The sequence below is a fragment of the Eptesicus fuscus genome, chromosome 18 (assembly GCF_027574615.1).
Source record: "Eptesicus fuscus isolate TK198812 chromosome 18, DD_ASM_mEF_20220401, whole genome shotgun sequence".
NCBI classification, from domain to species: domain Eukaryota; kingdom Metazoa; phylum Chordata; class Mammalia; order Chiroptera; family Vespertilionidae; genus Eptesicus; species Eptesicus fuscus.
This window is the reverse complement of record NC_072490.1, coordinates 26,587,535-26,604,968: the sequence shown is the minus strand read 5'-3', so window position 1 is coordinate 26,604,968 and position 17,434 is coordinate 26,587,535. Positions and strand designations below refer to the sequence as shown.

At 36.6% G+C, this 17,434-nt stretch overlaps 1 protein-coding gene across 1 annotated transcript in view; it reads right to left on the bottom strand.

Annotated features, from left to right (window-relative positions):
* DNAJC13 (DnaJ heat shock protein family (Hsp40) member C13) overlaps window positions 1-17,434 on the bottom strand; it is a 111,234-nt gene that overhangs the window by 22,490 nt on the left and 71,310 nt on the right. The window contains exons 34-44 of the mRNA XM_008153130.3: window positions 16,357-16,472; window positions 15,140-15,218; window positions 14,377-14,512; window positions 11,217-11,401; window positions 10,729-10,803; window positions 8,185-8,304; window positions 6,820-6,999; window positions 5,963-6,130; window positions 3,839-3,952; window positions 2,477-2,593; window positions 973-1,150 (exon numbers count right to left, since the gene is read on the bottom strand). Coding sequence (XP_008151352.2) covers window positions 973-1,150; window positions 2,477-2,593; window positions 3,839-3,952; window positions 5,963-6,130; window positions 6,820-6,999; window positions 8,185-8,304; window positions 10,729-10,803; window positions 11,217-11,401; window positions 14,377-14,512; window positions 15,140-15,218; window positions 16,357-16,472 — 1,468 coding nt within the window. The remainder of the gene's footprint in view (window positions 1-972; window positions 1,151-2,476; window positions 2,594-3,838; window positions 3,953-5,962; window positions 6,131-6,819; window positions 7,000-8,184; window positions 8,305-10,728; window positions 10,804-11,216; window positions 11,402-14,376; window positions 14,513-15,139; window positions 15,219-16,356; window positions 16,473-17,434) is intronic.

Sequence of the window (17,434 nt, the reverse complement as noted above, 5' to 3'; positions counted from 1 at the left end):
CCATATTTCTAAATTACAAGTGAACATGTGATCCTGATACATGAACTTTATAGATGCTATCAAAACAGTTTCTGTGCAAGCCCTTCCCCTATTTTTGTTAAGTTCCAAATCAATAGCCTGCTTTACTGCAATTATTTGTACCTAATACACCACTAATACCATTCTACTATGCCAACTACAAACAATAAAAAAAAGGTTTTCTTCAGAGTATATAACACTGCCTTTAATAACATCCCAATGTATACCATGGAAATGACTAAATTTCTAAAAACATTTCATTACTGTTGTTTTATTGGACTAATTTGTTGGCAATAAACAAAAAGTCAGAATTTTAATAGTATTATTACATATATTGAAAAGAGCAAAAAAGTATCTGGAAGATAATTATTAATGGTAACATAAATTCCATTTGTATTAAGTTTTATATTCTATATTTGTTATCAAAGCTTGAATCAGAAGAAGCATTTAGATTTTCATTCATCTGTCTCCCCTAGAGTCAGGCAAGAGTGATGATGTTTTTGGAAATGTCCTCTTAAAAGATGTTTAAAAATGAAAAATTTCACATTTTCATTATTTTAAATTTCATACACCAAACACTTCAGTTTTTCAAAACTATGAGTGTCCATATGCATATGGCATTGTATTAAGGACCAGAAGAGACAAAAATTACATCAATTAATAAATCTAATTTAAGCACTTACACTTGGTATATCAACTTATGTCATCAATTTGAAATTTTACACTATCAAGTGATTCTGCCTTTTCAACTCACTGAGACTCTTATAACCATGGTGCCTTGACCTATCTTTCCAGCCTACTGTTTACAGATAAAAATATTATGGGGTCAAGTCCTCTTAAAGTTATGTCAGGTATAGCATTATAACCAAGTAATTTTCCCTGATAAAACTGAGAACTGGATTTTTCAGGCCCTCTATTATAAGGATCTAACTGATCAAGGATATAGTCACACACCTGGATTATATTTTATGACATTTCTCAGAGCCTCCAAAGCCATTTCCACTCTTGGCAAGCGGTCTCCGTGTTGTTCTGACTCCACTTTTGCAGCATGTGTGATAGCCATGAATGTGTGGAGGTACTGGGCCTGTGAGCCTATGTAATCCAAGAGACTTGCAGCAAACGCTTTTGGAGCCTAAGATGAGTAGAGATATATTTAAAGACATGTGTGCCTTCAGAAATAATGTATGACAAAGACTCCATAGCAGAAAAACAACCAACCAAACAACAGCAGCAAAAACTCAAGCTACTAAAGTGACTGTACATACACATAAACATACCCATGGATTAAAAATGGGAGGAAAGCCCTGGCAGGCATTGCTAAGTGGGTAGAACATCATCCTGTGCACTAAAGGGTCATAGATTCGATTCCCAGTCAGAGTACAAACCTAGGTTGTGGGTTCAATACCCGGTCGGGGCCTAAACAGAAGGCAATTGATTGATGTTTCTCTCCCTCTCTTCCTCTCTCTCTAGAATCAATTGGGGGGTGGGGGAGGCGGGAGATGTCCTTGGATGATGACTTAAAAACAAACTGGGGGAAGGGGAAATAAAACTCAGTCACATTATGAAGTGTTTCTCAACATTTTCTGTCCCAATACATTAGAGCATTAGAGATCAAATATACTCCCATGAGAACTTCAGTATAACAATGCTGAGATTACAGTATCATTTATCTTTACCAATAAAAGTAATGAATAACATTAGATGTAACTTCTACAATTTGGTTATATTTTAACATTTTAAAATTATATATGTTTAGAATATAAATTCAAAGGACAGTTTTCAAAGGGATTTTGAAAATCACTCAATTCATTCTGCTTAACAGCTAAATAATTCACATTATGGTTTAGTAAATTCCTTTTCTGCTAAGAGCAAAGTCTAAAACAAAGTTTCACTTCTTCCCTCCTTAAAAACCAATTAATCACCAAATCTTCCTTGCCATCCTCTCCAAAACAAAACAAAAAAACCCTATAACAAAATATTCCTACACAATCTCCAAGCACTAAGAAGAAAAAGAAGCTCCTCAATTTGCTTCTGGAACTGACAAGCTGATGTGACCCCAATCATTAAAAAATAAATAAAAAAATACTTGTTCTCCACCTGTATTTTCTTATTTTCATCTATTAACTGGCCAGAGAAGGATATTCTACATGATGGAGTTGAGTGTGCAAGTGGCCTTGCACTTCCAAGAGAGACTAGTAAGTTGAAGGCATATATACATGACAGTAGGATATCATTATGCATAACATAAGGAACAGCTGGGCAAGGAATAACTTACTACTGAATCCACAAAATTAAATTCTTCAACTTTCAAAATAAAGAGGCTTATACATTATCAATGGTCACCTCATCACATAGCCAGGCTGGTATAAAGCATTTGGCAAAGAACAGGAATTATTTCTATGTACACAGTGTGGTAAAAATGGGCAAAAGTATCAGACAAAACTAATAGAGAGCTTACCTCTAGCTGGAAAGTAGGGACTTCATTATACACCCTAACAAAAATTTCGCCTACAATAAGTTCTTTGGCGTGATCACTATAGACAAATTCTGATCCGTAAGTTTTGTCACAATCACCCTTAAAAAAAAAAAAAAAAAAAGACTGTTAGATATGCATCAGAATCAATAGTGTCTGGATTATAAATCTATCTACATATTCAATTTCACAACATCAGATAAATAACTTAAAAGACCCACTCATTTTTCAGAGGGAAAAAATGTGGTGGGTTACAAAGACAGCACCCATTGCAATTGCAATTATAAGGTTTATTAAGTAGTAATATGGACTCTGGAATGGGTGTAGAGTTGTTATTTTCTAGTCAAAGACTAATATTATTACTCATTTTAAAATTTCTAAAGATCACAGAGGTCAGCCAATGAATTGTCTTAGAGCTAGTGTTCATAAAGCAAGTATGACACTTGGTTCTTCTCACTCCATTCAGCAGGCATTGGGCCTAGTCAGATGTAGGGTGACATTTTTACTGGTTTATAAAGTAATATATTAAATGAAGTGCTGTCTAAGTAAACAGGTTAACAAATCAAGAAGAGTTTCCATTTAAGAAAAAGTAAAAAGACAGAAAAGAGAAATGGGAGAGCCCTGGCTGGAGGCTCAGTTGGTTGGAGTACCATCCCATACACCAAAAAGGCTGCAGTTGCAGGTTCAATTCCTGGTCAGGGCGTATACCTAGGTTGTGGGTTCAATCCCTGGTCGGGGTGTGTATAATAGGCAACCAATCAATTTCCCCCTCTCTCTCTCTTCCCCTTCTCCCTTCCTCCCTCCCTCTACTCTCTCTAAAAATCCATGGGAAAATATCCTTGGATAAGAATTAACAACAACAAAAGTCAAAACCCAATCATCTAGTATATGTATTATCCAGGTTTTCTCCATATTTTTCATCCTACTGGTTGTTTTTTGTTGTTGTATTTAATGGTTTAACAGCTTCTCCACTGAAAGGTGTCAGAATAGGAGAAATTATTCAATTTTGATACCAAAAGCAATTTTGATTTACTGGGGACTAGAGGCTGGAAAGAATAATTAGCAGGGCTTCTGGGTGCAAAAACTGGTTAAAATAGAAGACAGGTATATATTAGTGGTAACAAAAACAACAAAAAAAATCTCAATGTATTATTAAATATAATAAGAAGTAATCTTAAATTCTTAAGTGCTACTAGTATTCTTAAATATTAGGTGGCAAAAAGCTATGTATAGGCTTAATTAACACCAAATGGAGAAATAGGCTTCTGCTTTGTCAATGCTAAGTTACATTTCCAGAGATTCCATCAGAGTAAGTTACCCAATAAACTTTTTAAAACAGTAACTTACTTTTTTAATCATGTTTTCTTGTTGGGATTCAAGAAATTCAAGTAGCTCTGCCCTTGTAGAATTGTTCCATATCAAATAGGGGTTCTCTGTGTTGCTGTTAAGCATCTTCAAAATCTAGGACACAAAATAAGTTTTGTAACATTTAGTAAAAATACATTGAAGTTATCGTTTACTAAAATTGTCTATTACATTTGGTAATAGGCGCTTTAAGTAGAACAGAGCTCAATAACAGGTATCTCTAATTCTAAAAAGTCTGATATTATCCATGTGCACCTGAGAAAAATTAAGGCTGAGAGAGGGCAAATTATTTGTTCCAGGTCTCACAATCCTTTAGTGAAACAAGGATTTAAATTTAAATCTGTTTGACTTAACATTGGCTCTGCTTTGGTGAAAATTACACAATATATTTGTGTTAAAGCATTTAATAAACTCAGTAAACATAGGCTTAAATGGAATCATACTGCCTTTATACACATTTATTTGAAAACAAAAATCTAAATCTTTATGAAGAATACTCCTAGGAAGGAAAATAAAATGTATGGGCAGAGTCAGTTCTGCTTTTCTAGGCCAAGCCCTAATTCCAAATTGCAGGAAACAGTTCAGCAGACATAGCTATGACTGCTTCCCTATCCACTGTGCTTCCCCTCTACTTAGCTCTCCTCCATAGTAACTATACATAGACATTTGACTTTCCTTCATATGTTTTAGTAAAACTGTTTTACATTTTACATTTATAGAGCTCTATGCCAGGAGGAAAGCAGGGGTTAATACCTCCATCTTATACAAAGACACCCAACCCTTATTTTCAAATGTTAAGAAAAATGACTGAAAAAATATATTAGTAAGAAAACTGTAAAACTTTGAGAACTAGCAGTTTAAAATAAGCATTTAATATATTCAGATGAAGTTCAGGCCAACATTTTGAAGTGCTACTAGTTCTTTTTTCCTGTAGTAGTTAATCAACAACTTGCTAGTTTTCAGTCAGCAAAACCCATCACATGAATAAACACAAAATCCAGAAAAAGAAGAAAGAGTGACACCTAAAGCTCTTCCCTCTTGTTGAGGGGCACCAAAAAGCAATGCCCAGCACTAGAACCAGACCCATTCAGATTGGATTAAAAACAAAGAGGCTATTTATAAGTTCTAAAAATACTTTACATTTAAAACCCTGAGGGCTTTTTTTTTTTTTTTTTACAAAAGTATTAGACAATCACTAGAAAATATAAAAATAATATAAAAATAGCCTGTAATTCTGCCATTCAGGGATAACTACACATAAGCAGATTGGTACAGATTCATCCATCCTTTCATTTCTTTTTAATACAAAAATGGGTTTAGTATTTTCACTTTAAACATCTTCAAATGCCTTTAAATATACCTTTACAATTTAAGGCTTCACAGTAGTCTATTTAATGGATTTCTATAGGTTAATTCTCTAACGCTACATTTGTAGATTGTTTCTCAGTGATCCTCACAAAAGCGACCAAAGAAGTTGGGAGGTCTGCCAAGGTCATGCTTATTTTTGTCATGAATGCATGTGTGTGTGTGCGCATTTACGTTTGGGACTTCAAACCTGCGCCTAAATAAGGTAAAGCTGAGAAACAACTAAAAATTGGACTCTGGGTCTCCTGGCTCCCGGCCCTCTGGCCACTGTGAAACACCACTCCAGTCCAGTCCCTTATAATTCCAAGGGACAAGATTATTAAGAATTATGGTGGCTCTGCCCTGGCTGGGTGGCTCAGCTGGTGGAGCGTGGTCCTATGCACCAAAAGGTTGTGGGTTTGATCCCCGGTTAGGGTATGTACAGGAGGCAACTGACCAATGTTTCTCTCTCTAAAAATCAATAAAATAAAATAAAATACTCAGGTGAGGATAAAAAACACACAATTATGGTAGCTCCACAACTGAAACATGAAGTTAATTTACACTTACAAAAAGACTGCTCTTGTAGCGATAGGTCATTAGCATCAATACACAATAAACTAAATTTCTTGGCCGAGAGAACAAGCATATAAACACTGTCAATTTTTAGTTTTCCTGCAGCACTCAACTTTTTATGTTCCTGTATTATTTAAAGGATTTTGCAATATTCATCAAAACCCAGGCTACCTGTAAAGCACATACCTCAGTAGTACTAACCACAGCAAGTTTTCTAGCAACATAGGGTGTCAGCATGCCAGATAAACTTTTCCTGATGGTTGGATTTTCTGGAGTTGCTTGTTCTTCAGGCAGATACCCTCCAAGGCGACTGAGAGCACGGACACTCAGTTTGGCAAGGCTGTTGGCTACTTCCTGTTTAAAATATTAAGACATTAAAGTAGATCTGCTATCTTACATTAATAACACAATTAACTGTATGGGACACATTTAAAAAGCAGAAAGCTAACAACCAAAAAAGGCACAGGAGTCCCTAACACTGATATTAATGAGTTTATGCATTAGAGGTTACTCTTGTACCTATACAAAAGAGCATCAGAATCTGTGAGTTCATTTATACCAAAACAGTATCTTGTAGATAACTGGAAGAAGCACGTCTGGGGGTAGGGTGGGAATAGCAGGTAGATTTGACTGCTAAAGACACGTACATATAACAAAATGAATAATGAATGATAGTAAATACAAAAGTATAGATAGAAAAACATATATGTAAAATTCAGGTAAGCACTCAAGTGTTTGGGAGAGCTAGCCGCAACAGTATCGTTATCTTTTCCTGTGTTACAAAACCATAATTTTGCAATCCTACAGGTGATGCTGAGTAACCAAGAAAAAATTAAGTTGTATCCAGTATATGCTACTACAAATTCCCTTGCCTTGAATACTAGTTAAGGGGGGAAAAAAAAGTCTGGAGGATTAAAGAGCAATAAACTTAGTTATCTCTGAAAAACAGTGTATGCCTTGGGGGTTCTGGATAGCTGAAGCTTTGCTTAACATTAACCGATGGCTTGAGTTTAAATGCAATGTTAAAGCAGTGTTCAAGTTACCTGCTGGTTTGTTTCTTCACTTTTCTGAATGCCACTCTCTTCCAGTGTGTAGTCATAATTAAACAGATAACCAAGCATATACCACAAAATTCCAGCTTGAAACAGGTGTGTCTGTAGCCAGAAATCCACAGCAAAAGAACTGACACACTCTACCCCAAGAGCGGCCACCCGTGGAATACTCTGAGAGAATAAGAATAATTGAATTAATTACAGCGTTAAAAAGAAGCTCCCAAGAGAATTGGATGTGAATGTATGTCAAGCTAGCTATCTTATTATGCAAAATATTTACCTCCTCTTCTATTTTTATTTCCAATTTAAATTTGAATCCTATATCCTTTAAAATCCAAAATTAAAAGTGACCCTGTGACAAAACACAGAATTACTATCTTTGAGGCTAGTGCTCAAAAACTTGGGAATCATTTTCTTCATTTCACTTATTCAATTTTAATTTCTAAAAATAGTAACAAGGTAATTAACAGCAATTCATATGCCAACCAACTTAAGTTTATCAATATCTTTAGTGCAGGTGTACAAATTTACTTCTGTCATTCAGTTTGTTCTTGCTAAATACTTCTAATGACATCAAGTAAATATAGTGAGGACATGTGTTCATCAGATTCCCTTATTTCTAGATACCCTGGCTCAGCATCAGCACTCCAATCCTGTTCTATTCCAGTACACCTCTCACACTGTCAGTCACCCAAGAAATCTCTCCTTCCCTCAGCGGTACTGGAGTAAGAGGAAACAGTCAACTCTCAGATCTCTAAATTGGACTGTCTTCCCATGAGGCAGTGACTTGGCTAAGTTTCAGGTTTTATGTGGTCCTTTCCTCTCATGAGATTTATTTAGACTAATCTTCTCTTTCTTCCCTACCTTTCTCTTAATGCTCAGATGAGACCCATTTCTCTTTAGCTATGTCACTAGTCGCATTCTTTGTGGGCCAGCTTAGGAACAAAAGCCTTCATTGACAGCAATGCTTCTGTGAAAAACGCTATTAGAGAGCCAAATAATTTACTTAAAAATAATTAGGGCTTCGCCTCGGCCAATAGAGTACTTTAACACTTGGTTGAAGCGTTGGCCTATGCACCAAAGGTTGCAGGTTCGATTCCTGGGCAGGGCACATACCTAGGTTATGGGTTCTATCTCCAGTCGGGGAATGTGCGGGAAGCAACTGATCAATGTTTCTCTTTCATGTCGATGTTTCTCTCTCTCTCTCTAAACATCAATGAAAACATATCCTTGGGTGAGAATTAAAAGAAAAAAATATAATTTGGAGAAAACAACTTGTTTATAAACCTGAGACTGGCTACTTGAAAAGAAAACTCATGGCCGGCTCTATCAGAAAGCATTAAAGGCAAACTCTACCTTGCCAAAATACAGCACCCGACAGAGATCCTTGATGATGCTGGGCAATTCTGTAATCTTCTCTCGGCATTCTTCAAACTGAGCAGCCACACTATAGCATTTGCTTATGTGTCCACACACCTGCAGACAACACAACAGAGCAAAAAAAAGAAGTCACCTCTGTATTCCTTGCTTACTACAGTGGAAATCAAATCAGCAAAGATTCGTGAATACTTAATGATATATGTATATATAAAACGCTCCAAAATTAAATAGAATATTTCTATTAAATCACTAGTATTTCTGGTTAAGATTTTCTGTAGATGCAAGGTTGCCATATCATGGCCACTATGGTACATGGCCAAATCGACCTTGGGCTGTCTTTATATGGCCAGGGAGCTAAGGTTTTCACGTTTTTAAAGAGTTACTAAAAAAAAAAAAAAAACATAAAAAAGTTCAACAGAGACTGTAAAGCCTCAAATGTTTACTTTCTGGCCCTTTATAAAAAAAATTTTGCTGCCCAGGTTGGTGTTGCTCAATGGTTAGAGCATCAGCCCACTCATGGAAGGGTTGCAGATTCAGTTCCCATTCAGAGCACATACTTGAGTTGCAGGTACAATACTGGCCCCAGTCGGGGCTGGTGCAGAAGGCAACCAATCGATCTGACTCTTTCACATCAATGTGTTTTTTTTTTCTCTCTCTCCTCCCTCCCTTTACTCTCTCTAAAAAGCAAATGGAAAAAAAAAAAAAATCCTTGGGTGAGAATTAAAAAAAGTTTGCCAATCTCTGGATTAAAATACTTTTGTCCAGAGTATTAACACTGTAGATCCAGAGTTCTATTTGTGTACTGTACTTCAAAGTAGAGGCTGAAACTCAAAAAGCTTATACTCAATTGTTTTATGTTCTAAATTTTGCTGGCATAAACAAAGGGCCACACAACAAGATGCATTCTATAATGATCTTAATGAATTCTTGATGGAATTTCTATCAAAGAATTCAACTATTATAACCATAACAGAAAATAAGCCAGTTAAAATACTACGGTTGGGGGAGGGAGACAGAAAAGAAAATTAGGCAGGGGTGGAAGTGAAATAAGAATGGCAAAATGGCAAATATTTGAAACTAGGTAATGGGGACATAATGGTTCATTATATTATTCTCTATCTTAAGAGAGAAAAAATAAAGCCAATAGATCACAAGCAATTTAGTGCAGTGGTTCTTAAAGTGTGATATACAGACCATCAGCACCTGAGAACCTGATAAAAAAGCATATTCTCAGGCCCCTATGCCAGACCCACTGAATCAGAAACTCTGTGGGCAGGGGACAGGGCGGCGATGCTCAGCACCCATGGTTTAAAGAGCCCTCCAAGTGGTTCTCATAAAGTTTGAGTTAGGGGATAGTATAATTCTTGTGGAACCATACATTTTATTTTGTTGTTGTTGTTGTATAAAATACACCATAACCAAGTGGGATTTATTCCATGGATGCAAGGCTAGTACAATATTCACAATCAATAAATGTGATATATCACATAACCAAATTGAAAAACAAAAACCACACGATCATATCAATTGACACAGAGAAAGCATTCGACAAAATCCAACACCTATTTTTATAAAAACTCTCAGCAAAGTGGGAATAAAGGGATCAGAGCTCAACATAATAAAGGCCATATATGACAATCTTACAGCCAACATCATTCTTAATGAGCAAAAACCAAGTGTTTTCCCTAAAGACAGGAACAAGAGAGGGATGTACACTTTCACCACTCTTATTCAAAATAATACTGGAAGTTTTATCCATAGAGATCAGACAAGAAGAAAAAATAAAAGGCATCCAAATTGGAAAGGAGAAAGTAAAATTGTCATTATTTGCAGATGACATGGTAGTGTACATAGAAAACCCTAAAGACTCCACCAAAATATTACTTGATTTAATAAATGAATTTGGCAAGGTAGCAGGATACAAAATGAACACCTAGAAATCAAAGGCATTTTTGGCTTAATTCTTGCTGCAGTGTGGAGTTTTATTTGGTGTTTGTTATTTCTCAGTTTTTCCCTTTACTTTTATTAGACTTAGAAGTTCCTGGATATGTGAGCTCTATTTCCTGAAACTTTCCCTTACAGTGTACCTTATTCTTTCCTGATTTTATCACTTTCTTGCAATATCAATGTATGGGTCAAATTGTGTCTTCCCTATAAGATATGTTTAAGTCTTAACCCCCAAGTACCTCAGAATGTGAACGTGTTTGGGAATAGCATCTTTCTAGATGTACTAGTAATCAAGTTAAGATAAGGTCATTAGGATGGATTCTAATGCAATAAAATATGTGTCCTTATAAAAAGAGAAAATTTAGACAGACAGGCGCACACGCATGCGCGAACACACACACACACACACACACACACACACACACACACACACACACACACAGGAAGAATGCCATATGAAGATGAAGGCAGAGATCAGAGTAATATGTGTACTCCACATCAAAGGTTTTCAGCAAACATCAGAACACCAAAGGAACCAAAGATTTTCAGCAAAACATCAGAAACTAGCCTCACCTGTACTGACATGTCACTTGGTTTACTAGAACGATTCAAGACAGCCACACAGCGACTAAATGCCTCTTGTAACACCTGCAGAGAAAGAAGCCAACCATTAAGTTGCCATTCTGACTTTAAGTCTGAAAAGCCTTTTCTAGTAGGAATATTAGATACTTGGTTAAGTAAATGTTTGCTCAATTAATATTTGTTAAATAAACAAGTAAACAAAGGGCTCCTGAAAGTTTCTAAGTGGTTCCAATAAGCTACTTTGTAAGTAATATTAAGTTTATTAATTTTGAATCTAATACTCTTCAATTCACATGAAATAAAGCTCCATTTCTACCTTTAATTTTGATACCAGAATATAGGGAATGTAACATTGTTATCTGTTGGCATAAATTATATGAACTATACCAACTATTTGTACTTGCTGAATTCTCTATTGCCAGGAGTCATACAATGTATCTAAACTAGCTGGAAAGTAAACTCTAAAGCATCCATATTACCTCAATTCCATTTTCCCTTCGGAGCTCTTCAGCATTGAGGGCTGAGCAGTTGACAGTGTGGAAAGCCAGTTCTACCGCAGCAGGCAACAAAGGTGATTCTTTTGAGAAAAGGAGGTCATCTGAAGTTTCCATGGTTATAGTCCTAATCAGCATGGGGTATCCTGCATATTTGTAAGGCTGTAAATCTGAAATAACCAACGGTTAGTGTTGGGAAAACAACAAACAAAACAAAAACTGTGTCTAAAGTTAATTTAGACACTGTTCAATTGCATTGCATTAAAAAATGATAAAATATTCAACATCTTAAATGTCTCCTAATTCTATTTTATAAAAAGAAATTAAAACAATTACAAATCCCTTGGAACTTTTCTTTTCTAGCAAACTTGTTTGGTTGATTTCTCTAAAATGTTTCCACACTAGTAAAAGAATATTTTCTGATAGATTAACTGAATTTAGTGTTTGATCCTTTGCAGCATATTGACTTTCTACGTTGTCCCATGTAATTTTTGCAACTTTTCACCTGATCACAGACAGTAAGACACAGCCAACACACCAGAGGCTGTATTAACAATCATGATTTTCATACTTCTTTGTAAAAAAGATATTTATTTTTATTATTTTTTTAAAATATATTTTTCTTGATTTCAGAGAGGAAGGGAGAGGGACAGAGAGATAGAAACATCAATGATAAGAATCACTGATCTGCTGCCTCCTGTACCCCAACCGGGGACTGAGCCCACAACCCCGGCATGTACTCTGACCAGGAATGGAACTGTGACCTCCAGGTTCACAGGTAGAAGCTCAACAATTGAGCCACGCCGGCCGGGTAGACATTTGATTTTAATGAGTGAATCTTTTATATTCTAATTTCTGAATAACAAGTGCACTTTTCTTTCTATTTCACCAGTTACCGTAAAACGAACAGTTAAAAATACTGAATATAATTTATTCTAAAACAAAGAGACTGTGACTTTATAAGAGCCTCTATAATCCCACTTGAAATCAGCATAAAGCTTTTGCCTTTTGATTATGACCAATAATTTGCCTTAAGTTAACGCATTTCTAAAATGGCTTTAAAAAAAAGCCTCCTGCAACTGGTCCATATACATATATATATGTGGCAAGAAAGAACAATGGATGCATTTTAAGCCTAACAGATCAGGTCCCCCACCCCAAGCTCACGGAGTATAAACAATGCTGGGAAAAGTAGAAAACATAGTCTGAAAAAAACATTCTGACCTAGATAACAAACCAATGGTGAGCCACAACTGCACCCTGTGACTAGTACAGGGTTATCAGCCATTAAAAAATAACCAATGGCCCAGCTGGCATGGCTCAGTGGTTGAGTTTCAACCTATGAACCAGGAGGTCATGGTTCGATTCCCGGTCAGGGCACATGCCCGGGTTGTGGGCTCGATCCCCAGTAGGGGGCATGCATGAGGCAGCCAATCAATGATTCTCTCTCATTGTTGATGTTTCTATCTCTCTCTCCCTCTATCTTCCTCCCTGAAAAAAAGAAGAAAAAAAAAGGCCTTCCCATACTAGCAGTTAGCAGCTGTGCATCACTGCAGGTTGCCCAGGACCAAACCAGAGAGAGTCGGACCTGCATTACCACCATTTGTCCACCATCCAGAACTGTAATGTCAGTGCTGACATGTACACATAAGGAACTGTTGGACATTGAAATTGGGTCTCAAAAGAACTGTTGGCCCAGAAAGAAACTCACTACAGACTGATTCATTTGCCTGTCACCATAACCATTATTGCTTGTCTCATTTTCGGTTCTTATAAGTGTATTTCTAATAGCACACGATCTCACTCATCTAGGGGAAATAATGATCAACATAGACAGATGAACAAGAACAGACCCAGAAACAAGGAGGCATGGATCAGACTGTCGGGCCTCAGAGGGAGGGGAGGGGAGGGTGGGGGTAAAGGGGAGAGATCAACCAAAGAACTTGTGTGCAAGCATATGAGCCTAACCAGTGGTTAAGGACAACAGGGGGGTGGGGGCATGTGTGGGGAGGGGTGTGGGATGGGAATGGGGGGATGAGGACAAATATGTGATACCTTAATCAATAAAGAAATTAAAAAACAAAAAACAAAAAAAAACCCCAAAAAACCAATGGTTTGAAAAGAAGCCTTTAAACACATACTGAGTAATAAATACCATATAACTAAATGCTTACAAATCTGTTCTATTCAATTCATATGAGAAGTGAATCAACTAGTCACTACTCTCTAATGACCCAATTGCTAGATCCCCATGTTGTCCCCTCCAATATGTACCTAACCTGCAACTTCACTTGCCCTTAATTACCCAGTGTTCCATCTGCTTATGTCAGATCCCTCCCCTCACATCCCTCCCCACCCACTTTGTCCTCTCTTCCTTTTCTCCTGACATCATCCTGCAGAGCAAATGGATCTCCCACTTGGTGCTGTAAACCAAATTCAGTCTCTAAGCCAATGAACATCTGCCATATTGAACAGAACTCTGCAACATAAAGTCTTCAAACTTTTCAACATATTCCCAGCTTTTTGGCTGCCACTGTTAGTTAGCACAAATGGACTACAAACATGCTGAAAAGTCCCAGTAACACTGTACCCTGCAAAACTTCTTAATCTATAACAGTGCTTTTCAAACTGAGGGTTTTTACAGCTACCATAGTAAATAAAAGGTTAACAGGGAAGTATATGGTTATTTCAAAAGTTTCTATTGCTCTTTTAAAGACCAAAACACACTTGGCATTTTCAACCTTTAGAGGCTTTTGGAGTCATGATAGGCAGAGTCTTTTATATGTGATTTAAGAACACTGAATCATCTTTGAATCAAACACTGCCAGACCCCTTTTAGATCTCATTTAATATGTTTGCTGCTAAATGGCTAACGATAAAAAGTTAGGAGGAATACTGAAATCTTGTTGGAATGCAAAATATTGAAAAACATAGATATAAAATAAGCACCATTTTGAGCCTTCCTATGAAAAACTACTCTTTCGCTGTATCTAAAATACAATTTCAAGAGCCTTTTGCAATAATAATTATAAATCTATTAAAATATGCTGTAGAGTACTTTAATATTCTAATTTTAATATTCAGAAAGTAACATGGTAGAATTAGGTGGAGGATAAATGAAAATTTGAAAACAACACATGCTTACCTTCTTTATGACGGTTGAAGAGAATGCTCTGCGTTTTCAGAATTAAAATTATATTTTCTGGATCCGGTCCATCCACTATTTTTCCCGATTTGGTACATAAAAATTCATATGCTTTATTTACTTTCTCAAACATATCCTGTATATAACCGGAGATAATTAATTTTTAATTTGGAACATCTTAAATCAAAACTGAAATAGAACACAGCTAGTTTGTATTTTATCAATAACTTCTTTAGTTATTATTTTTTGTTTTGTTTTGTTTTACATGAAGGCATTCATTCCAAATGTAATCCAACTGGTATACTTTTAAGGTGAAATCCCCTGCCCCCAGCCCCTTCCAAATAGCTATTCAATAATCTCAATACCATTTACAAAAAATGTCTTCCTCACTGGTTTACATCATAAATATGATATTAAACTGCTATATACTAGAGATAGTTCCTAAATTATTATAGAAATAAATATAAGAACTACTATTTATTGAGTACTATGGCAGGCCCTATACTAAGTGCTTTACATACATTATCTTACTTAATACTTAAAACAGCCATGTGAATAAAATCCCTATGTTGCTAGTATCAAGGTCAACTGAGGGAGGGCCACTCAATGCAGAAAACATGGGCTTGAAGTTAAACACACCCTGGGCATTATATTATGAGGCAGGTACTGACACAGAGGATGAATATATCTATTTTCTATCTAAAACAGTAACAGAGTAAAAGGAAGCCAATCCCAAAGCCCGAATTCCATAGGTAGTACATACTCTTCCTTCTGGATTCTTATCAGGGTGGTACTTTTGTGCAAGTCGGAAATAAGCTTTTCTGATCTTGCTCTCATCGTGCCTGTTAAATAGGAAAATTGTTTTATGAATACAGTAGGGTGCAAGAAAAAATATTTTTTTTTCTTATTTTATTGATTTTTTACAGAGAGGAAGAGAGAGGGATAGAGAGTCAGAAACATCGATGAGGGAGAAACATCGATCAGCTGCCTCTTGCACACCCCCTACTGGGGATGTGCCCGCAACCAAGGTACATGCCCTTGACCGGAATTGAACCCGGGACCCCTGAGTCCGCAGGCCGAAGCTCTATCCACTGAGCCAAACCGGTCTCGGCAGAAAAAATATTTACAAAATCATCTAAAATGGTACTTTAAGAACCTTACTTTACTATATATGATCATATATAAGGTGTTAAATCAAACCCAGTTAAATTTAAGATTATCCTTTATATATTATCTTTTCATATAAAAGATAAAACCTAAATTTTCCTTCTATAAAGTTATCATTCACTTATAATTACAAAACAATATTTGGGGTTTGAAGAACTAAGAAATTATTTTAAAATTTTCCAAAATATCACTTTGAACTCTATAATTCTGAGTCATTTTAACTATCAACCTTCCCCAAAATGTAGACATTCTGTTTTATACTTAAGAAAATGTCTTTTAAACTATTTTTCTCTAACATACCTATTCTACTGTGAAATTTCACTGATAAAGTGAATCTGCAATCTTTCCAAAGCATCTGTCATTTAGTGTCTCAGGCATCTATATAAATAAAAGCCTAAGTGACTGTTTGACTGTTCAACCAGTCACTATGATGCATACTAACCATGAGGGGGCAGACTCTAAATGCAGGAACAGAAATCACAGGCATGGAAACATGGGACAGACTGACGAATCTCAGAAGGAAGGGGGGAGGTGGGAAGGGGAGGGCGGGAAGAGATTAACCAAAGATCTTATATGCATACTAGAGGTCTGGTGCACAGATTCGTGCACCGATGGGGTCCCTTGGCCTGGCCTTTGGGGATTGGGCCAAAACCGGCAGTCCAACATCTCCTGAGAGATCCTGGATTGCAAGAGGGCACAGGCCAGGCCAAGGGATCCCATGCACTGGGCCTCTAGTATTGCTATAAAATCTCTTCCTCACGCATAACAGGAACAGCAAGAGGAAGGGAGAAGATAATACTGAAAATAACTCACGGTCCCTGTCCTTGAGGGAGATTAAGCACTTCATAAGCATCATCTATTGACATAGTAGGTGGCTTCTTTTCTACTTCCTTCTTCCAGGCATCAAGGGTATCTTTTAGAAGTTTAACCTTAAAGATAGAGGATTAAAATTTATATCTATTAAAATAAAACTATTTCAGAATATAACTTGTAAGCCACAAAATCCTTGTGCTATATTTATTTAAACTGATATTTCTAGACTATCCAATTAACAGTTTTCTGAAACACATATAACCAAAACACTTTGAATAGCAAGATATTTGTTACAGGACTATATATTTTTAAATTATATTTTTATTGATTTTTTTAGAGAGAGAGAAGGAGAGGGAGGAGAAAGAGACACAGAGGGGAAAACATTGATGAGAAACATTGATCAGCTGCCTTCTGCTCGCCCCCTACTGGGGATCAAGCCTGAAACTTGGGCATGTATAAAAATCTCAGTAATACAAGGAAACACAGATTTTGAGAGATAGCTACACATTTCCCAGTTAATAAGTGATGGAGCTGGATTCAAACCTACGTCTGACTAAAAAGCCCATACTTTTTCAACTATCTCAAGTTGAATCCAGACAAGTAGCAGAGTCTACATGCCTTCATGTGGTCAGAGCACTATAAAGAGGCAGTGCCTGGTGGTACAAATGGCAACTGTTCTGAAACCTTTTGATGGTAAAGATAATGGTATACCCTCTGCCACAATAATAATCCAACGACGTAGCCAGGCCTATTTTATTCCAGGCTTTAGGCAGATATCCAAGGGCTCACACTGGAGGGGTCCCAGGGCACTATGGACAGATAGGCAGCAGATACTACTATACAAATAAGTATGTCACACATACTGCCTCAGCTGTGTGCCAGGAATTGTGCTGTTTCTTACGTTAATTCTCACGAAGTCTCCTACCACATGAGATAATTGCTATTATAAGTATTAGTAGTACTACTGCCTAAGGCCAAACTGAGACTCAGTCCAACACCAGCTTACTCCGACATGTGTGAACATATGTGAATCTGCTCTACAGACAAGCTTCCACCAAGCTAGTTTAGTAACAATCGT